Source organism: Grampus griseus (assembly GCF_964374135.1).
Source record: "Grampus griseus genome assembly, chromosome: 6".
NCBI classification, from domain to species: Eukaryota; Metazoa; Chordata; class Mammalia; order Artiodactyla; family Delphinidae; genus Grampus; species Grampus griseus.
The window spans coordinates 67,984,618-68,007,156 of NC_139000.1; the positions used below are offsets into that span (position 1 = coordinate 67,984,618).

Consider the following 22,539-nt stretch of genomic DNA (forward strand, 5'->3'; position numbering starts at 1 on the left):
CCAACAAACAAAAGCCCAGGACCAGATGGCTTCACAAGGCAAATTCTATCAAACATTTAGAGAAGAGCTAACACCTATCCTTCTCAAAGTCTTCCAAAATATAGCAGAGGGAGGAACACTCCCAAATTCATTCTACGAGGCCACCATCACCTTGATACCAAAACCAGACAAGGATGTCACAGAGAACGAAAACTATAGGCCAATATCACTGATGAACATAGATGCAAAAATCCTCAACAAAATACTAGCAAACAGAATCCAACAGCACATTAAAAGGATCATACACCATGATCAAGTGGGGTTTATTCCAGGAATGCAAGGATTCTTCAATATACGCAAATCTATCAATGTGATACACCATATTAACAAATTGAAGGAGAAAAACCATATGATCATCTCAATAGATGCAGAGAAAGCTTTTGACAAAATTCAACACCCATTTATGATAAAAACCCTGCAGAGAGTAGGCATAGAGGGAACTTTCCTCAACATAATAAAGGCCATATATGACAAACCCACAGCCAACATTGTCCTCAATGGTGAAAAACTGAAACCATTTCCACTAAGATCAGGAACAAGACAAGGTTGCCCACTCTCACCACTCTTATTCAATATAGTTTTGGAAGTTTTAGCCACAGCAATCAGAGAAGAAAAGGAAATAAAAGGAATCCAAATTGGAAAAGAAGAAGTAAAGCTGTCACTGTTTGCAGATGACATGATACTATACATAGAGAATCCTAAAGATGCTACCAGAAAACTACTAGAGCTAATCAATGAATTTGGTAAAGTTGCAGGATACAAAATTAATGCACAGAAATCTCTGGCATTCCTATACACTAATGATGAAAAATCTGAAAGTGAAATCAAAGAAAACACTCCCATTTGCCATTGCAACAAAAAGAATAAAATATCTAGGAATAAACCTACCTAAGGAGACAAAAGACCTGTATGCAGAAAATTATAAGACACTGATGAAAGAAATTAAAGATGATACAAATAGATGGAGAGATATACCATGTTCTTGGATTAGAAGAATCAACATTGTGAAAATGACTCTACTACCTAAAGCAATCTACAGATTCAATGCAATCCCTATCAAACTACCACTGGCATTTTTCACAGAACTAGAACAAAAAATTTCACAATTTTTATGGAAACACAAAAGACCCCGAATATCCAAAGCAATCTTGAGAACGTAAAACGGAGCTGGAGGAATCAGACTCCCTGACTTCAGACTATACTACAAAGCTACAGTAATCAAGATAGTATGGTACTGGCACAAAAACAGAAATATAGATCAATGGAACAGGATAGAAAGCCCAGAGATAAACCCACACACATATGGTCACCTTATCTTTGATAAAGGAGGCAGGAATGTACAGTGGAGAAAGGACAGCCTCTTCAGTAAGTGGTGCTGAGAAAACTGGACAGGTACATGTAAAAGTATGAGATTAGATCACTCCCTAACACCATACACAAAAATAAGCTCAAAATGGATTAAAGACCAAAATGTAAGGCCAGAAACTATCAAACTCTTAGAGGAAAACATAGGCAGAACACTCTATGACATAAATCACAGCAAGATCCTTTCTGACCCACCTCCTAGAGAAATGGAAATAAAAACAAAAATAAACAAATGGGACCTAATGAAACTTCAAAGCTTTTGCACAGCAAAGGAAACCATAAACAAGACCAAAAGACAACCCTCAGAATGGGAGAAAATAGTTGCAAATGAAGCAACTGACAAAGGATTAATTTCCAAAATTTACAAGCAGCTCAATAACAAAAAAACAAACAACCCAATCAAAAAATGGGCAGAAGATCTAAATAGACATTTCTCCAAAGAAGATATACAGACTGCCAACAAGCACATGAAAGAATGCTCAACATCATTAATCATTAGAGAAATGCAAATCAAAACTACAATGAGATATCATCTCACACCAGTCAAAATGGCCATCATCAAACAATCTAGAAACAATAAATGCTGGAGAGGGTGTAGAGAAAAGGGAACACTCTTACACTGCTGGTGGGAATGTGAATTGGTTCAGCCACTATGGAGAACAGTACGGAGGTTCCTTAAAAAACTACAAACTACCATATGACCCAGCAATCCCACTACTGGGCATATACCCTGAGCAAACCATAATTCGAAAAGAGTCATGTACCAAAATGTTCATTGCAGCTCTATTTACAATAGCCCGGAGATGGAAACAACCTAAGTGCCCATCATTGGATGAATGGATAAAGAAGGTGTGGCACATATATACAATGGAATATTACTTAGCCATAAAATGAAATGAAATTGAGCTATTTGTAATGAGGTGGATAGACCTAGAGTCTGTCATACAGAGTGAAGTACGTCAGAAAGAGAAAGACAAATACCGTATGCTAACACATATATATGGAATTTAAGAAAAAGAAAATGACATGAAGAACCTAGGGGTAAGAGAGGAATAAAGACACAGACCTACTGGAGAATGGACTTGAGGATATGGGGAGGGGGAAGGGTGAGCTGTGACAAAGCGAGAGAGAGGCATGGACATATATACACTAACAAACGTAAGGTAGATAGCTAGTGGGAAGCAGCCACATAGCACAGGGATATCAGCTCGGTGCTTTGTGACCGCCTGGAGGGGTGGGATAGGGAGGGTGGGAGGGAGGGAGATGCAGGAGGGAAGAGATATGGGAACATATGTATATGTATAACTGATTCACTTTGTTATAAAGCAGAAACTAACACATCATTGTAAAGCAATTATACCCCAATAAAGATGTTAAAAAAAATCGTGTTTTCATTGTAATTATTGTCAAGGTTTGGGATGCTCATCTCCGTGGGTAATTCAAAAACTACTCAGGAGGCAGAGCTGCCAGGCTCTGAGGAGTAGCAAGTGTCTATTAATTGATAGTTTTCTCTTCTGTCTCTCCTCTCCCTAGATAATTTTTCAAGAGGCCCTTGTGGCAGGACATGAGGACCATGGCAGACTGCAAAAATGACCGCATCACTTTGCAATTCCTCCCATGAAGAGATGAGGTCTATTTCCCAAGCCTCTGAATCTGGGCTGGCCTTATGCCTTGCATTGACTAATAGAATGTGGTGGAAATGACAGTGTGCAGATTCTGAACTAGATCTTTGTGGCTTTGCGGCTTTCACTTTCACTACTCTTTCATTTTCACTACATTCACTACTCCATCATGTGAATAAGCCCAGGCTAGCCTGCTTAAGGATACAAGACCAGTGGAACAGAGACAAGGTGTTCCAGCTGACACACGCCTACACCAACCAGCCCTCAGCCGTATAAGTAAGTAGCAGAACTGTCAGGCTGAGCCCCACCTAAATCACCGACTCATAGAATTATGGGCCAAAAAAATGCATGTTGTTTTAAGCCACTAAGTTTTGGGGTGGTGTGTTACACAGCAAGAGCTAACTGACACAAGATCAAGCCTAATGAAACTCAGCTGAGCATGAGTAAGAAGCCACCTACTGGCCTTTGTATCAATCGGCATGCTTTCGTTCGGCATTTCATGTACGCAAAGAATGACCACATAACTCAAACCGGCATGCTTTGAGAGTAAACTCGGACTATCTCAGGCAAACGGGGATATATGGTCACCTTAAATTAGCAATATTGTACTGATAGTTATCTCTTTATGCTTTCCTGAATCACAGAATGTCACCGCTGGCAGTGAATCTAGAGAGCTTCCTCCACTCCTGTATTTCACAGAGGAGGAAATATGGGGTCCAGAGTTGAGAAGTAACTTTCCCATGATTGTACAGCTCATGAATCGTGTGGGAAAAGCCACTGTAGTAAATGGTAGCCTGAGAACGCTCCAGAGTCAGGAGACTTGGGTTCGAGTCTAGCTGCTCTCACTAGGACAGCTGTGCAATCTTGCCCTGTAGTTCTATGTGGTCATGCTTTGTTTCCTCTACTGAGTTTAGAGCATCTTAAAAATGGGAATTGTGACTGATGTGTCTTTATATCTCTTTTAGGGCATAAGCCTGATGCCTGGCATATAATAGATGCTCAATAAATATTTGCTGAGGAAATCTAGAAACACCCAGTGTTCTACCTAGGAGTCTCATTTCTGCTTGGAACAGCACATGGTATACTCAGAAAGAAACAGAAAAAAATCCAGTCCATCCAGGGATGGCCCTTGGGGGTGCAGTGAGGAAAAGCCCCATTGGCTACCCCAGCGCACGCTGCAGGGGCTGGCTCCCACGGGATGCTGCTCAGCGAATGACCAGTCAGCAGTACTACAGGGGGGACATCATGTTCAGCTGTATTTGCTTGCTTTGAACCCCTCAGGATAAGAGTATCAGCCTCTGTTTCGATCCAGGTAACTACAGCCATGGTGGAATCCTGTTTGCTGTCTAGGAGTTACAGGTTGAGAACTCTGATCTTCCCTAACAGTTTCCTTGACCTATCAGATCAGATCACGGAGGGGACGAACACTTTGCCAGCCTTTGCTCTAAAAGTCCCATGCAACCCTGAGATTCTAGGGCCTTGAGTCATAGGCAGCTTCCTCCCATTCCTGCACATCTTCCTGATGGCTTCAGCAGTTGTGTGCTGACATCAATCACTCATTTGTTAAAAATTTATTTATTTTTTATTTATTTATTTTTTTTGCGGTACGCAGGCTCACTGCTGTGGCCTCTCCCGTTGCAGAGCACAGGCTCTGGACACGGAGGCTCAGCGGCCATGGCTCACGGGCCCAGCCGCTCCGTGGCATGTGGGATCTTCCCGGACCGGGGCACGAACCCGTGTCCCCTGCATCGGCAGGCGGACTCTCAACCACTGCGCCACCAGGGAAGCCCTAAAAATTTATTTTTAAAACTATTATTAAAATTTTAAAATTGAGGTATAGTTGATTTATAATATTGTGTTAGTTTCAGGTGTACAGTACAGCAATTCAGTTATATATTGGGTTAGTCAAAAATTTCGTTCAGCTTTAAGTGAAAATAAAAGACACATTTTTCATTTTCACCAAGAATTTTACTGAACAATGTATTCACTAACCGAATGAACTTTTTGGCCAACCCAATATATATTATATGTATTCTTCTTCAGATTCTCTTCCCTTATAGGTTATTACAAGATATTGAGTATAGTTCCCTGTGCTATACAGCAGGTCCTTGTTAGTTATCTACTTGATAACATCAGTCAGTCTTATCAGTGAACCAGACCCCTCTACTCTGGGCCATATCACTCTAGGCCTGCTGTGGGGATTTAGAAAACCCTGTCTGTCTCCCTGATTTTCCTCCCTGAGTTAAGCAAAAGCATCGGACTAAACAGCAGAGCAATGGCGACAGAGAGAGAGAGACAGAGAGAATGATGGGTGAGTGCATGTGAGCACACACATCTCAGAAATGTTAATGTGATGGGAGCCAAGAAGAAACTGAACGCATTCCAGCTATTTGGCTGCAGGTTTCCAGGAAGCCAGGCCTTTGCATACAGCAGATGCTCTGTAACAGCATCTTGAACAAAGAAACCCAGATAGCACCTTAAGTGAGCCACACCTGCTACATTCACCCTTTCCTAGGAATTGTCTAATGTCAGGAGTCCTTAAATGAGGGGTCATTCCTGGCCTGTACTTGACAAGACAAGGCTCTCTATCAGGCTGGATTATTTCTAGGTCAGGGTAACGAGACAGGATTTTTCTCCAGTCTTTTTCAAGGGAGGAAGGTGTGATCATCACAGGGCTCTTGAAGAGGGATGCTACATTATGCTGGATGTTACCACAGTATTCTATTCCAAATGCTTTTAGAAATAATGTTTTCAGATTTCTACCTTCTGGCGTCAAGAAATATGAGGAAGAGGGGCTTCCCTGGTGGCGCAGTGGTTGAGAGTCCGCCTGCCGATGCAGGGGACACGGGTTCGTGCCCCAGTCCGGGAAGATCCCACATGCCGCGGAGCAGCTGGGCCCATGAGCGATGGCCGCTGAGCCTGCGCGTCCGGAGCCTGTGCTCCGCAATGGGAGAGGCCACAGCAGTGAGAGGCCCGCGTACCACCAAAAAAAAAAAGAAATATGAGGAACAGCCCAAGCTGTGTGGTCACATGGGCCTGGGTCTGAATCTCAGCTCTACGCCCTAGGAAGTGACCAGGCTTGAGCTAGTTAACTTTTTGCCTAAGTTTCTTTCTACTTATGCCAATTATATGTATATATATATATATATATATATATATATATAAAATTATATATATATAGTACAGGCATATATATATATATATGTATATGCCCATACTAGATGTTTTCTGAGATTTACAATAGAATTTATGGAGTATACCAAGGATAGAGCATGATACATAGTAGGTACACACGTTTGTTGAATGAGTACGTGTGTGTATAGGGCCATAATAAAAAGTAGAGCTGTTTCTCCTTATCTCTCATTAGTTCTTTCACCCTTTGGGACAGTGGCCCAGGAACCCAGTTTGACACTACTGGGAAAGGATGTTCTTTTGATCTGATCTACATTCAGATTGTACTTTGCTGATTATAAGATGGTATTGTGTTCACAGCATCCAGTACATAATAGCGGCAGATAATAATATTGATTATGGTAATGATAATAATACTGGTGGGAGCAGATCAGACATACAGGCATTTACACCAGACGAAAGCATTTCTGTAAATTATTTTTTGAATCGAACGAATAATTCACGTACACAAATATTCAACAAAATGTGAGTCACCCTTCTGCCTCAGACCTTCAGTTCCCCTTTGCAGAGACAATCACCGTAGTGGTTTTAAACCATGGTCGCAAGTTCTCTGAAACTGCTACCATCGAGGGTGTCATATGCTATAGGACACTGATATATTCTAGGGAGACTTCTTATCTCCTCCCCTTTAATCAAGACAGACTTACGACTGCTTTGAGCAGTAGGGTTCAGTGGAGGTGACTCTGTGACTGCTGAGACTAGGCCATCAGAGACAATGCAGCTTCTCCTTGTGTTGCTAGAACACTCACTCTTGGAGTCCTGATCTCTTATGTAAGACATCTGACTATCCTGACGCCTCCATACCGTGAGAAAACCCTAGTCACGTAGAGAGGCCACGTTAGGCTCTCCAGTAGACAGTCCCAGCTGAGCCCAGAATTTGAATCATCTCTGCCCAGGTGCCAGAAACGTGAGCCAGGACATCTCCAGATGATTCCAGCCCCCAGCCACTTGAGTCTTCCCAGCTGAGGCCCCAAACACTGTGGAGCAGAGACCAGCCATCCCCAACGTGTCCACAGGATCCACGAGCAGAATAAAATGGTTGTCATTTCATTACCACTAAGTTTTGGGGCCGTTCATTACGTAGTTTCAACAGCCAGAACCATCACTATTATTGTGTATTTGTCCAGAGAAATTTCAGGCACATATATATGCATATACATGTGTATACGTCACCCCCTTTTCCTTTTAAGACAAGTAGAAGCAGGCTGTGCATACTGCTATATGCTGCGCTTTTTACAAGAAATTCATTTCAAAAAAAAAAAAAATGCTCTACTCACAGGTTTGCGAACATCAGGTAAGGTAATCCAGAGAGGAAACACTATGGGGAAAACAATCAGGAACGTGACTTGCTTGTGGGTATCGGAAGGCCAGGCCAGGCTGAGAGGCTGGTCCTCCTCGTCTTCACCCGTCTCTGTGGTCTGTTGTAGAAAGAGAGATAGAGAAAATGAACAAAAAAGACAATAACATCTGCAGGCCACAAAGCAAGGAGAGAAGTTCCGGATCTCATTAGGAGTTTTCTTGGGTCATCTCAGCTGCTTCATCCATGTAATTTTTAGGTTTGTAAGAGAACCCCACCTTGTCATAGTCTGACTCCCAGGAACAAACAATGCATTGCTCAGCCATGAGAATTTAAGAACTGTCTTTCCCTTCCCTGAACACTCTCCAGCTTCTCACTTTCCTGAACTGATCCTTCAACTGGAGTGGACTCTGATCCATGAACTTAGGAGAAACCATACCTGCAGAGCAAAAGACCCCAATGCCAACTTTCTTCTCTCTTCTTGAGGAGAAAGCCACAGGATTCAGTATCCTTGGGAATACATTTTTTTTAATTAAAATAATTAAAAATCATTTTTTTAGAACACTGATTTGGAGTGGGCAAATGAAAGTAACCACAGAAATCAGTCGGTAACAATACTCAACTCCCTTCAGTGACCCTGGAATAGTTAAGTTCATGGATTATTGTGTGGTTGTGAGTTTCTAACCTGCTTAATCACCTCGTTAAATTCGAAACCATTTTATTTCCGGCCAAAGGCTTATTATGCAAACTTATATATGCATTCACAGAGAAACAGAGTATGGAAGTAGAGGATGCTAAACCTGTGGGGGTCGAGCACACAGGGCTGCAGAGCCAGGGGGTAAACTTCAGAGTTTCTGACCTGGCAGCAAGCGGCCAGCGTATTATTCGCTGCCTGCTGAGGTCAGCAGCTTCTGAGGTCCCAGAGCTAGAAGGGACAGAAGGTGGATCAGGGCCTGGCAGGATGACCATTAGCCTGTCAGATGGGCCCTCCAAGCCTCCGAAACAGCACTGCAGACAGCATCAATCACTCCCTTCTCTGCTTGTTTAAAAATGAAAGTGCAGCAGCAGGACCAAGCGTCAGGTCTAAAAATATCAATAGGAACATTTCCATGGATGCTTCCTTTTGAGACCATATAAATAACCCACACAGGCTTCATACAGCTCCTGCCCTCCCCCCTGCCCCCCACCCATGGCTCTTGCTTCCAGCATCCTGTGCTATTTCAAGCAGCACTGAATCCCCCCAGCACTTCTCTCCCTAGGGAGGTGGTAAGTGGGCCAGGCTTGGGCAAGTTGTCTTAGAGGAAAAGGATAAGACTAGAGGCAAGGCTGGGTGTGAGGCCCGACTTGCTGTATGTTATGTTTTTTTGTTTTTTTGTGTGTGTGTGGTACGCAGGCCTCTCACTGTTGTGGCCTCTCCCATTGCGGAGCACAGGCTCAGCAGCCATGGGCCAGCCGCTCTGTGGCATGTGGGATCTTCCCGGACCGGGGCACGAACCCCGTGTCCCTTGCATCGGCAGGCGGACTCTCAACCACTGCGCCACCAGGAAAGCCCATGTTATGCTTATTATTTATAATTTACACCCTAGTACTGCCAAAAGGATTTGTAGTTGTTTACACAATCACCCCCACTTTCTCTCCAGAAGTTAAAATTTAAAAAAAATTATTAAAAAAAGCTACTCTTAAGCCATGCTGAAAAAGGTTCTTTCTCTTTCATGTATGTCCTTGGCAGTGAGTGAACGAATTTTAAACACCAAATATGAGGGAAATAAGAGGATTAGGGAATAAGGCAGAATTAGGAAGTCAGCGCGGTTTATTCAGGTCGTCTGGATCCTCATTAAATATACTTCTTATGCTCCCCATCTCTTTGCTATGCAATATGTTGGAAAAGAAGGAAGATCTAAAATCAGTAATCTGCATTTCCACCTTAGGAAACTAGAAAAAGAAGAGCAAATTAAATCCAAAGTAAGCAGAAGAAAAGAAATAATAAACATTAGGGCAGAAATCAATAAAGTTCAACTAATCTATGACAAAGGAGGCAAGGATATACAATGGAGAAAAGACAGTCTCTTCAACACGGGGTGCTGGGAAAACAGGTCAGCTACATGTCAAAGAATGAAATTAGAACACTACCTAACACCATATGCAAAAATAAACTCAGAATGGATTAAAGACCTAAATGTAAGACCGGACACTATAAAACTCTTAGAGGAAAACAAAGGAAGAACACTCTTTGACATAAATCACAGCAAGATCCTTTTTGACCCACCTCCTAGAGTAATGGAAATAAAAACAAAAATAAACAAATGGAACATAATGAAACTTACAATCTTTTGCACAGCAAAGGAAACCATAAACAATACGAAAAGACAACCCTAGAATGGGAGAAAATATTTGCAAATGAATCAATGGACAAAAGATTAATCTCCAAAATATATAAACAGCTCACGCAGCTCAATATTAAAAAAACAAACAACCCAATCAAAAAATGAGCAGGAGACCTAAACAGACATTTCTCCAAAGAAGACACACAGATGGCCAAGAAGCACATGAAAAGCTGCTCAACATCACTAATTATTAGAGAAACGCAAATCAAAACTACAATGAGGTATCACCTCACACCAGTTAGAATGGGCATCATCAGAAAATCTACAAACAACAAATGCTGGAGAGGGTGTGGAGAAAAGGGAACACTCTTGCACTGTTGGTGGGAATGTAAATTGATACAGCCACTATGGAGAACAGTATGGAGGCTCCTTAAAAAACTAAAAATTGAATTACCATATGATCCAGCAATCCCACTACTGGGCATATACCCAGAGAAAACCATAATTCAAAAAGACACATGCACCCCAATGTTCATTGCAGCACTATTTACAATAGCCAGGACATGGAATCAACCTAAATGCCCATCGACAGACGAATGGATAAAGACGATGTGGTACATATATACAATGGAATATTACTCAGCCATAAAAGGGAACGAAATGGGGTCATTTGTAGAGATGTGGATGGACCTAGAGACTGTCATACAGAATGAAGCAAGTCAGAAAGAGAAAAACAAATATCGTATATTAACGCATGTATGTGGAATCTAGAAAAATGGTACAGATGAACCGGTTTTCAACCGGCGAAAATAGAGACACAGATGTAGAGAACAAATGTATGCACACCAAGGGAGGAAAGCGGGGGTGGGGTGGTGGTGGGATGAATTGGGAGATTGGGATTGACATGTATACACTACTATGTATAAAATAGATAACTAATAAGAACCTGCTGTATAAAAAAAATGTTTGTGAGAAAAAAAATAAATCAGTGAAAGTGAAAACAGGAAGTCAACAGAGAAAGTCAACAAAACCAAAAGCTGTTTCCTTTGCTATGTAGTTCATGCGGGTTCATCCACTGCTTCTTTTACTTATCCCGAGGGCTCACATCCCTGACAGAAGCTTGGGCGTGCTGCCCCTGGTTCCTCTTCTGAGCCAACTCATCGTCCTCCCAGAAGATGTAGCGGATGTAGAGAGTACCACTCCCTGCTGGGCTCACCAGCCTCCCAAGCTGTCAGTTGACTACATGAATAATCTCTGTGTAATCAGACCAGTGAAGATTAGGAGACAGGCGCATTTTAGCTGTTCCCTCCCAGATACGATCTTTCTTGTTTAATCCAAATGAATGACTTTCCCCTCCCCACCTGGTAGATGCCTCAGGAATAGGGAGGACTATGGGAGAGTTGAGAATTTGCAGTCTGCCTAATACGTACCCTGTCTCATGCAAGGTAGGTGGTTTTATTCAGATAGAGGATGCCAGCACTTCCTTGAAGACCCATCAGGCTGATCTGATGAGCTCATCAAGGCTCCTCCCCCTTCCAGAGTTGACACTCCCCCCAGTCAGGTCCCCCACTGCCATCTGCAATCGAGCAACTCCTCTCTAAACTCTAAGCTAACCTTTTTCAGAGAAAAAACAAAAGCAACTCTTTATGACTCATATCATTTTAATGACACCAACAGATGGTGACATTTCATCAATAACCCTTGTGCTTATAACCTACAGATTAGCTCCTTTCTCAATCTGCCAAAGTCACCAGGCAGGCAGTACCCCTAGAATATAGCAGAAAATAATTGTCTGTTTAGATACATAAGCTCTAAACATACTACTGGTCCAACACAAACAATTAGCTCTATTGTACGGCTTCCAAAATCTGCATTTGAGGTTGCTGTTGCTAGGGCAGAAACGGACGAGGAGAAGAGATTGGGTCTCAGGCCGTACAAACAGTGCTCTCCGTGGGGACTTCACGGCCTCTTGGGGACAAATCTTGCAAATCTGGGCTTCTGGAGCCCAGAACCCTTCGGAGGATTCTAGAGGTGCCTGGGGAGCAAGGTTGTCAGCATATTTCAGGGGAAATTCTCTTTGTCTTTTTGCCAAGTGCAATCTCACTCTGGTTCAGTGGGCAACAGCTTGCAAGCTGGTTAGAGGGAAAAAATTCTGTTCCAAGTCTGGGGGCTCGATTTGCCTTTGCCCAAGCTGGGGCTGCTGGCATGCTCATTTGTCTCGGCCCCGGGAGAGGCTGGCCACTGATTTTCCAGCTTTTCCTGGAGTTGCGGCATCCTGGCTTTGACCTTGCAAAAATCCATCCTTACCTCCTAAAGCTTCTGCAGCACGTCTATAGAAAAAAAACAAGGCAAAATGATCCTGAAAAAATTCAAATGTCTCGTGATAGCTTAAGGTAGTTTGAGATCTACTGGGGTCTCCACAGAATCCCTAGAATTTTGTAAAACCAGGGTACCAATGACTGCTTTAGGGCCTTGTAATCTCTGACATGGAAAATCTGAGCCTAAGACATAGAACTGTAAGTTTCCACATTCTGGTTGTCTGATCTTGAAGGAGTCAGTGCAGCCTGGTGGGAAGAGCAGGTGGTGGAGAATCAGGAATCCTGGCTGCCTTTCTCTGCTTGAGCTGGGATTCCTTGGGTGGTGACCATGACCACCTGCAAGTATTCACTGAGTTCTTTTTAGGTAGAAAGCATTGCACTAAGTTCTGGGACTCTTGATTTGAAGGAGACTTGGATTTCAAAGGGGAGACAGAACAAATGGCTCCAAAGAATTTATTCTTTATCTAGTTACGGGGATGCTGGCAACAGCTTCTGCGTGTTCTCTAGTATCTATTCTGCCTGTTATGGATTGAATTGTGTCTCCCCAAACTCATATTTTGAAGACCCAACCCCCAGGACCTTAGCTGTGACTGGAGATAGGGCCCTTAAAGAGGTGATTAAGTTAAAATGAGGACATTAGGGCGGGTCTTAACCCAATACGACTGGTGTCCTCATAAGAACAGGATATTAGGACTCATGGAGAGACACCAGGGATGTGCATGCATGGAGGAAAGGCCGTGGGAGGACACAGCAAGAAGGCAGCCATCTGCAAGGAGAGGGGCCTCAGAGGAAAACAACCTGTAGGCCCCTTGATCTTGGATATCCAGCCTCTGGAACCGTGAGGAAATAAATTTCGGTGGTTTAAGCCACGCAGCCTGTGGTATTTTGTTATAGCAGCCCTAGCAACCTAATATACCGCCCTTGTGCTTTAGTGATAGAAGGCCTACTTTTACCTGGGTCTGGAATAAAGACTATTTCTAGCCTTCCTTGTAACAAGGTGTGGTCATGGGATGAAGTTCTGGCCAATGAGATGGAATGGGAAGTATTCTCTGCAACTTCTGGGATGTATCTTTGAAGGGTGGAGGTGTATCCTTCCTCACTCCTTCCTCCTTCTGGCTGCCAGGAATGGGGACATTTTGGCCAGAGCTTGAACAGCTATCTTAGACCATGAGGTGGAGAAATAGTATAAAAGGATCTGACCTCTGACACCCATCAAGAGCCATTCTAGCTCCGGGCTGCCTAAAAAGACTTGGGAGAGACAGAAAATTCTATCTTACTTAAGCTGTTGTTATTTTGGGGTTTTGGTTGCTCACAGTAGAACCTTATCCTGGCTGATCCAGTGTCCTCTTTAGGAGGAATCAAGGGAGAAAAATCTTTCACATCTCAGCACTGGGAAGAGTCAGGCTTCCTCCGAGAAACTGAGAAATCCGTGCATCAGGGAAACGATAATCTTTATTTTTTGGTACTGGGGAGTTCAGAGCCAAATCTGTAACCCTGTCCAGCAATCACAGCACTGGAATCTGCACTCACCTTACTCTAGTCTAACTCTCTTCCTTTCCTTTCCATCCTTTGCTGAATTTTCTCAAACTAGTCATTTTATCCTCTTACATCAGATGTATTTTTGCAAGCAGCCTCGAATCTTTGTGAAGGTGGGGCAGACCTAAAAATAAAACTCTGCAGTGGTCCAACAGAATTTTGGGGATAACTTTATGAGTGAGAGAGGAAAGATGTTACTGTACGTGACAACACATGACAAATGGACAACTACCTTCTTGGATTCATTATCAATACTGAAGGTTGGAATCTGGAGGTCTGGCTATCAGAACACCTACAGATAGAAGAGAACAGTTCCAGGGGGCAGTAAGCACCTATTGGGAGGTCTCTGGAGCAATCAACTCATTTTTATTTTCCTTTATCTAGTGAATGGGAGGAGTGACAGCAGCCCGTCCATTTGTGGCCTAGCATTATGAGAATTGGTTCAGCTTCTTTGCACATGCATCTTGTTGGGTTTTTTTTGTTGTTGTTTTGTTTTTTTGTGTGGTACGCGGGCCTCTCACTGTTGTGGCCTCTCCCGTTGCAGAGCACAGGCTCTGGACGCGCAGGCTCAGCAGCCATGGCTCACAGGCCCAGCCACTCCGTGGCACGTGGGATCTTCCCGGACCGGGGCACGAACCCGCGTCCCCTGCATCAGCAGGTGGACTCTCAACCACTGCGCCACCAGGGAAGCCCTGCACGTGCATCTTATACTATTTCCACTTGTGCCTCGTCTGGATGGTTTGCCCCAGAATAAGTGTCAGGTTCCCATTGGAGGGGCTTGAGTTGGATTTATTAGTCCAGAAGTTGCCTCTCCAGCCAGAAAAATATTTCTTGGAGGCAACTCAATTTCTTATTCTTGTCTGTGAAGGGCACTGTGCAAGATTCCTGCGTGAAGGTGAGCCCACTTTAATGCAATCTCTGTTGTCAGAGAATTAAAATGAACACCCAGGAGGCAGCTGAAAATAGGCCATCCTTGAGTTCAGTTTTATTGATTGGTAATAACATCTCATCTCCAGTTCACAAGGAGCAAAGCTCAGAGGATCGCTTGCACCTGCCTAGCTCTCAACTCGGTGGGGTTTGATTCTTCTTTAACCCCCTCAAAAGGACCAGTCAGTTCAGCACTCAGGAATGCCACCTCTTCCCACTGGAGAGTCCCTTCAGTGTGGCATGATGCTGGATAAAATGCAATGCCAGTACTTAGGTATCTCTGTAAAAATATAATTCATTTATGCTAAAATATTGGGCCAGGGTCAAACTGGGGGAAGGTGAAGATTTCAAGTGATTTGGACTTCTACTTAAAAAGAATGGTTCCTAGTATATTTGTTGCTGTTGCTGTTTCTACAATTTATATCTGTAGAAAAAAAGAATCAGTTTTACCTCCACATTGTTCAGTCACACAGATGCCCACACGAATGAGCAAATGGGGCAAAGCTCATGGAGTGCAGTGCGTGCTATGAATCCCCAAGAAGACCCCGAAGCGCTGGGAGTGGGAAGAGACATCCATAAAAACATTCACCGAGCCTGAGATATGAGGCTGGGTGGGTGCATCAAGAATACTGAAACTGTCACCCTCAACAAAAGCCACTAATAAAACACGTGAAAGGGCTTCCCTGGTGGCGCAGTGGTTGAGAGTCCGCCTGCCGATGCAGGGGACACGGGTTTGTGCCCCGGTCCGGGAAGATCCCACATGCCGCGGAGCGGCTGGGCCCGTGAGCCATGGCCGCTGGGCCTGCGCGTCCAGAGCCTGTGCTCCGCAACGGGAAAGGCCACAACAGTGAGAGGCCCGCATACCGCAAAAAAAACCCAAACAAACAAACAAAAAACCACGTGAAATATGTAGGCTATGTGGGAGGTGTTCATCTGTAGACTGGGGATAGTAACTCTCAGGCAGTCTCAGAATGCACAGTACCTGGGAGAGACCAGGGGATCAGCACATGTTAACCTTCTTCCCTTCTGCCATTAATCTCATCTCTGCCACTAGCTAGCTATGTGACCCCAGGCAAATCAACGGAAATGCTGGAATAGCAGAAGAACACATACGTGTCACCTGTAAGGCATCTGGACCTGGTGCACCTCACCCCCTTTTAGGCCCCCAAAGTCCTTACAAACCTTGTCATTGCGAAGCAGAGCTTCTTTGTCCCCTGCAATGTTTTAATGTGGGACCACCTTCCTGTCCAAGAACTTGTCATTCATTTTATCATTTGGACACTGAATGATCTTGAAATACAAGCTGCAATCATATAGACCTCTGCAATCATCTAGTGTAGGAACTTTAGGGCCCCAGAATTTCAGAGCTGGAGGGGTCCTGGGTCATTGAGTGCCGCCCCCTCCCAATTGAGGACCCTAAGATGAAGGGATATGCTGAAGGAAGGTCACAGTGCCAGGCTCATTTCACTCCCAACCAAAGGCTCTTCCAAAATACCACATGTCCTCCCCTCCTCACTCCTATAAAGTAGGTATGAATGTGCTTTATGTCCAATTACACTAGGTTTTCCAGCTTTTTGTAATAAATCAAATCTACTAAAACAAAAATGTTAGCTATGGCAAACACTAAGAACATAATTGACATAATTTTGGTTGATTTTCTTGAGTCTAGAACTAATGTCTGGTGGTTTGGATGCCCCACGTTCTTGCAAAAGCTGATCAGAAACATCTGATTCTTGGATGCACTCTTCCTTTTCTTGAGTCTGCTATGGATGGAATATCTGCGTCTCTCCAAAATTCATGATGAAATCCTAACCCCCAAGGTGATGGTATTAAGAGGTGGGGTCTTTGGGAGGTGATTAGGTCAGGGTGGCAGAGTCCTCAGGATTGGGATTAGTGTCCTTATATATAACTGGGAAGCTAGCTTGCCCCTTCTGCCATATGAGGACACAGTGACTAAATGTCCGTCTATGAACCAGGAAAAAGGCTGTCACCAGACAATTGATCTTGGACTTCCGAGCCTCCAAATTTATGAGAAATAAGTTTCTGTTAATAGGCCATGTAGTCTATGGTATTTTTGTTATACCATCCAGGGCAGCTTTGAAGGGGAAATGAAGGGCAGATCTGGGAGTGGGTGGGGAAGGAGCCATGGTGATACTCTCTTCCCTCCTCTATCTCTTTGGGTGATATCTCCAAGGAGCCAGGTACAAATTTAAAAATGAAATGTGGGTACTGATAAGATATCAAAGAATGTCAGGACTTCAAATACAGGTGAAAAAGAAAGACTTGCTCTTTAGCATCTCTATCCAAGAAAAAAGTGCAGAAATTTAGCCCAGGTTTGAAGTAGGAGGAGGTGACAATTAAGTACACCATAATGAGGGCTCGAATTAACCCAGAACATGACACATGGTTCCTACATACTACCAAGATGACTCTACTGGAGCCAAAAGGAATCATAACACTCAGGCTTTGAGTCAAATTCTGTCTCCTCTCCCTAACACCATACACAAAAATAAGCTCAAAATGGATTAAAGACCTAAATGTAAGGCCAGAAACTATCAAACTCTTAGAGGAAAACATAGGCAGAACATTCTATGACATAAATCACAGCAAGATCCTTTTTGACCCACCTCCGAAAGAAATGGAAATAAAAACAAAAATAAATAAATGGGACCTAATGAAACTTCAAAGCTTTTGCACAGCAAAGGAAACCATAAACAAAACCAAAAGACAACCCTCAGAATGGGAGAAAATAGTTGCAAATGAAGCAACTGACAAAGGATTAATCTTCAAAATTTATAAGCAGCTCAATAACAAAAAAACAAACAACCCAATCCAAAAATGGGCAGAAGACTTAAATAGACATTTCTCCAAAGAAGATATACAGACTGCCAACAAACACATGAAAGAATGCTCAACATCATTAATCATTAGGGAAATGCAAACCAAAACTACAACGAGATATCATCTCACACCAGTCAGAATGGCCATCATTAAAAAATCTAGAAACAATAAATGCTGGAGAGGGTGTGGAGAAAAGGGAACACTCTTGCACTGCTGGTGGGAATGTGAATTGGTACAGCCACTATGGAGAACAGTATGGAGGTTCCTTAAAAAACTACAAATAGAACTACCATATGACCCAGCAATCCCACTACTGGGCATATACCCTGAGCAAACCAAAATTCAAAAAGAGTCATGTACCAAAATGTTCATTGCAGCTCTATTTACAATAGCCCGGAGATGGAAACAACCTAAGTGCCCACCATCAGATGAATGGATAAAGAAGATGTGGCACATATATACAATGGAATATTACTCAGACATAAAAAGAAACGAAATTGAGCTATTTGTAATGAGGTAGATAGACCTAGAGTCTGTCATACAGAGTGAAGTAAGTCAGAAAGAGAAAGACAAATACCGTATGCTAACACATATATGTGAAATTTAAGGAAAAAAATGTCATGAAGAACCTAGGGGTAAGACAGGAATAAAGACACAGACCTACTGGAGAATGGACTTGAGGATATGGGAAGGGGGAAGGGTGAGCTGTGACAAAGCAAGAGAGAGGCATGGACATATATACACTAACAAATGTAAGGTAGATAGCTAGTGGGAAGCAGCCACATAGCACAGGGATATCAGCTCGGTGCTTTGTGACCACCTGGAGGGGTGGGATAGGGAGGGTGGGAGGGAGGGAGATGCAAGAGATATGGGAACATATGTATATGTATAACTGATTCACTTTGTTATAAAGTAGAAACTAACACACCATTGTAAAGCAATTATACCCCAATAAAGATGTTAAAAAAAAAAAATAAGCCACGTAGTCTATGGTGTTTTTGTTATACCATCCAGGGCAGCTTTGAAGGAGAAATGAAGGGCAGATCTGGGCATGGGTGGGGAAGGAGCCATGGTGATACTCTCTTCCCTCTTCTATCTCCTTGGGTGATACCTCCAAGGAGCCAGGTACAAATTTAAAAATGAAATGTGGGTATTGATAAGATATCAAAGAAGGTCAGGACTTCAAATACAGGTGAAAAAGAAAGACTTGCTCTTTAGCATCTCTATCCAAGAAAAAAGTGCAGAAATTTAGCCCAGGTTTGAAGTAGGAGGAGGTGACAATTAAGTACACCATAATGAGGGCTCGAATTAACCCAGAACATGACACATGGTTCCTACATACTACCAAGATGACTCTACTGGAGCCAAAAGGAATCATAACACTCAGGCTTTGAGTCAAATTCTGTCTCCTCTCCCTAACACCATACACAAAAATAAGCTCAAAATGGATTAAAGACCTAAATGTAAGGCCAGAAACTATCAAACTCTTAGAGGAAAACATAGGCAGAACATTCTATGACATAAATCACAGCAAGATCCTTTTTGACCCACCTCCGAAAGAAATGGAAATAAAAACAAAAATAAACAAATGGGACCTAATGAAACTTCAAAGCTTTTGCACAGCAAAGGAAACCATAAACAAAACCAAAAGACAACCCTCAGAATGGGAGAAAATAGTTGCAAATGAAGCAACTGACAAAGGATTAATCTTCAAAATTTATAAGCAGCTCAATAACAAAAAAACAAACAACCCAATCCAAAAATGGGCAGAAGACTTAAATAGACATTTCTCCAAAGAAGATATACAGACTGCCAACAAACACATGAAAGAATGCTCAACATCATTAATCATTAGGGAAATGCAAACCAAAACTACAACGAGATATCATCTCACACCAGTCAGAATGGCCATCATTAAAAAATCTAGAAACAATAAATGCTGGAGAGGGTGTGGAGAAAAGGGAACACTCTTGCACTGCTGGTGGGAATGTGAATTGGTACAGCCACTATGGAGAACAGTATGGAGGTTCCTTAAAAAACTACAAATAGAACTACCATATGACCCAGCAATCCCACTACTGGGCATATACCCTGAGCAAACCAAAATTCAAAAAGAGTCATGTACCAAAATGTTCATTGCAGCTCTATTTACAATAGCCCGGAGATGGAAACAACCTAAGTGCCCACCATCAGATGAATGGATAAAGAAGATGTGGCACATATATACAATGGAATATTACTCAGACATAAAAAGAAACGAAATTGAGCTATTTGTAATGAGGTAGATAGACCTAGAGTCTGTCATACAGAGTGAAGTAAGTCAGAAAGAGAAAGACAAATACCGTATGCTAACACATATATGTGAAATTTAAGGAAAAAAATGTCATGAAGAACCTAGGGGTAAGACAGGAATAAAGACACAGACCTACTGGAGAATGGACTTGAGGATATGGGAAGGGGGAAGGGTGAGCTGTGACAAAGCAAGAGAGAGGCATGGACATATATACACTAACAAATGTAAGGTAGATAGCTAGTGGGAAGCAGCCACATAGCACAGGGATATCAGCTCGGTGCTTTGTGACCGCCTGGAGGGGTGGGATAGGGAGGGTGGGAGGGAGGGAGATGCAAGAGATATGGGAACATATGTATATGTATAACTGATTCACTTTGTTATAAAGTAGAAACTAACACACCATTGTAAAGCAATTATACCCCAATAAAGATGTTAAAAAAAAAAAATAAGCCACGTAGTCTATGGTGTTTTTGTTATACCATCCAGGGCAGCTTTGAAGGAGAAATGAAGGGCAGATCTGGGCATGGGTGGGGAAGGAGCCATGGTGATACTCTCTTCCCTCTTCTATCTCCTTGGGTGATACCTCCAAGGAGCCAGGTACAAATTTAAAAATGAAATGTGGGTATTGATAAGATATCAAAGAAGGTCAGGACTTCAAATACAGGTGAAAAAGAAAGACTTGCTCTTTAGCATCTCTATCCAAGAAAAAAGTGCAGAAATTTAGCCCAGGTTTGAAGTAGGAGGAGGTGACAATCAAGTACACCATAATGAGGGCTCGAGATTTTATGTGCATTTCATTGCTTGATGTCACCCCTGATTCCCATAACTGTGGATAATCCTGTATTGGCTACTTCTAAAATGAGTATCTAGGGGACATTGGAGGAGATGGATTAAGCCCTTTACAAGGTTAACTCCAGCAAGAAATGAAATAGGAGGTGGGTTATTTCCAGACTCTAGCATTCCGTGTTCAAAGGCCAGTGGAACCTCAGGGGAAGAATATGCACAAAAGAACAGCATCGTCTTGGAACAGGGACGATCTGCTTCTTCTCTTGCCTTCGTCCTCTTTCATTATTGAAGCATTAAAAATACTCTCCTTGACAAAGGTGGCATGTTTTACTTTTCCAATTAGGTTTCCTTGGGAACTGACGAGAAGGTGTGTGCACCTGTACAAAGCGTACGTGGGAGGCTCCTAGAGAGAGACGAAATCTTAAACGTGCCTCACCTAAAGAAGGGATTGCTGGAGAAGGGACTAAAAGACGAAGAAGACCCTACTTCTGCTCCAGAATGTTCTTTTACAATGTGACTGCTGTTACAGCATTAACTGAGATAGTCCAGGAAAAGCACCTAGAACTGCGCTTGGGACAGAGTAAACAGTCAATAAACATTAGTTATTATTATTATTTTTAACAAATAGTTAGGAGAAGAATTTCTTCAAAGATATCCAGGAGAGAGAAGTTTAACTAGGTGACTTATGATACTTCCAAGCAATAAAATTCTATAATTCAATTTTTTTCATGTGAAAGTGGAAACTGCAATAATTGTGTTCCCCATCTATCCATTCATCCAACATTCACTGAGCATTCATGGACTACTGTGATGTCAACAATCTAATTTACTTTCCACTTTGGTAAGAGGAATAAACAGAAGGCCTTTGTAAATATATTCCATAGCCGTAAGGAGAAAATGCTCTTTGATTTCAGTAGGTGGGCTGTAAGTAGACTTTCTATCCGAAACAAAGCTTCCAAGCAGACTCATAATATTGTGACACCTTGACTCTGTCTTTTGAGCAGAGCTAAAAACAACACACGAGTTGGAGCTCTCAGAAATGCACAGTCACACTTTAATACAGTGAAAGGCTCTGAAACCAACATGTGTTTGGCAAGTAGAAGGTGCCTTCCAAGAAACATTCCATGGAGTGCTTTACTACAACGGAAATCTATTCAAAAAGGAGACTTTTTAAAAAGAAAATATCCATATGGTCAGCGTATTAGTCTGCTTGGGCTGCCATAACAAAACACCATAGACTGGGTGGCTTGAGCAGTAGGCATTTATTATAAACTCCCACCACAAGTATCAGCTGGCTCAGGGACAGTAAGTGGTTTTCATCTCATCTCCATTTTTTTCCCTAAAGTGGTTGGCCAATTAGTGGGGTCAACATACCAGCAGCCTTCATTTTGTCTATTACAGAGCTAGAACATTGTGCTTGAAATTCAAAATATCGATCCATTAAAATCTCATTACTAGGTTGTGGATCATTTTGTCTTACAGACCCAAAGACCTATACTCAAAACGTCTGAGTGAAAACGAATTTTTGGGACCCCAGAGCTATCATTCAGGACTTGCCAAACAAGGTGTGTATGAGTCATTTTGAGTGCAAACTCAGAGTTCTGGGATGGGTCAGCTAAGGGCTCTAGGGACAACTTCATTTGCCACTTGCCTTTCCTCTTTTAAAAGGGAATAAAACCAGGAGAGCCAGGAAGAAAAACTGTTAGACACAATGATGGAAGACCAGAGTCTTGTTTGGAAAAATTCAGTTACTCAACTCTAAGATGAATCCTTACCAACTATTATGGACAGAGTGTGTCCCTCCAAAATTCATATGCTGAAGCCCTAACCCTCAGTGTGGGTGTATTTGGAGATGGGGCTTCTAAGGAAGTAATTAAGGTTAAATGACATCATAAGAGTAAGCCCCTGGTCTGATAGGATTAGTGTCCTTGTGAGAACAGACACCAGAGAGCACTCCCCTGCTCCTTTCTCTCTCCACCCACACCCTTTTGTGTAGGAA

At 42.6% G+C, this 22,539-nt stretch overlaps 1 protein-coding gene across 3 annotated transcripts in view; it reads right to left on the reverse strand.

The window, feature by feature from the left end:
- SLC24A2 (solute carrier family 24 member 2) overlaps positions 1–22,539 on the reverse strand; it is a gene marked incomplete at both ends in the record, with an annotated part of 241,590 nt that overhangs the window by 18,146 nt on the left and 200,905 nt on the right. For 2 of the 3 annotated variants that reach the window (XM_082657195.1, XM_082657194.1), the window contains one exon: positions 7,496–7,627. In XM_082657195.1, coding sequence (XP_082513321.1) covers positions 7,496–7,627 — 132 coding nt within the window. Of the gene's footprint in view, positions 1–7,495; positions 7,637–22,539 lie in introns of all 3 variants that reach the window. The other variant, XM_082657193.1, reaches the window with a different exon arrangement.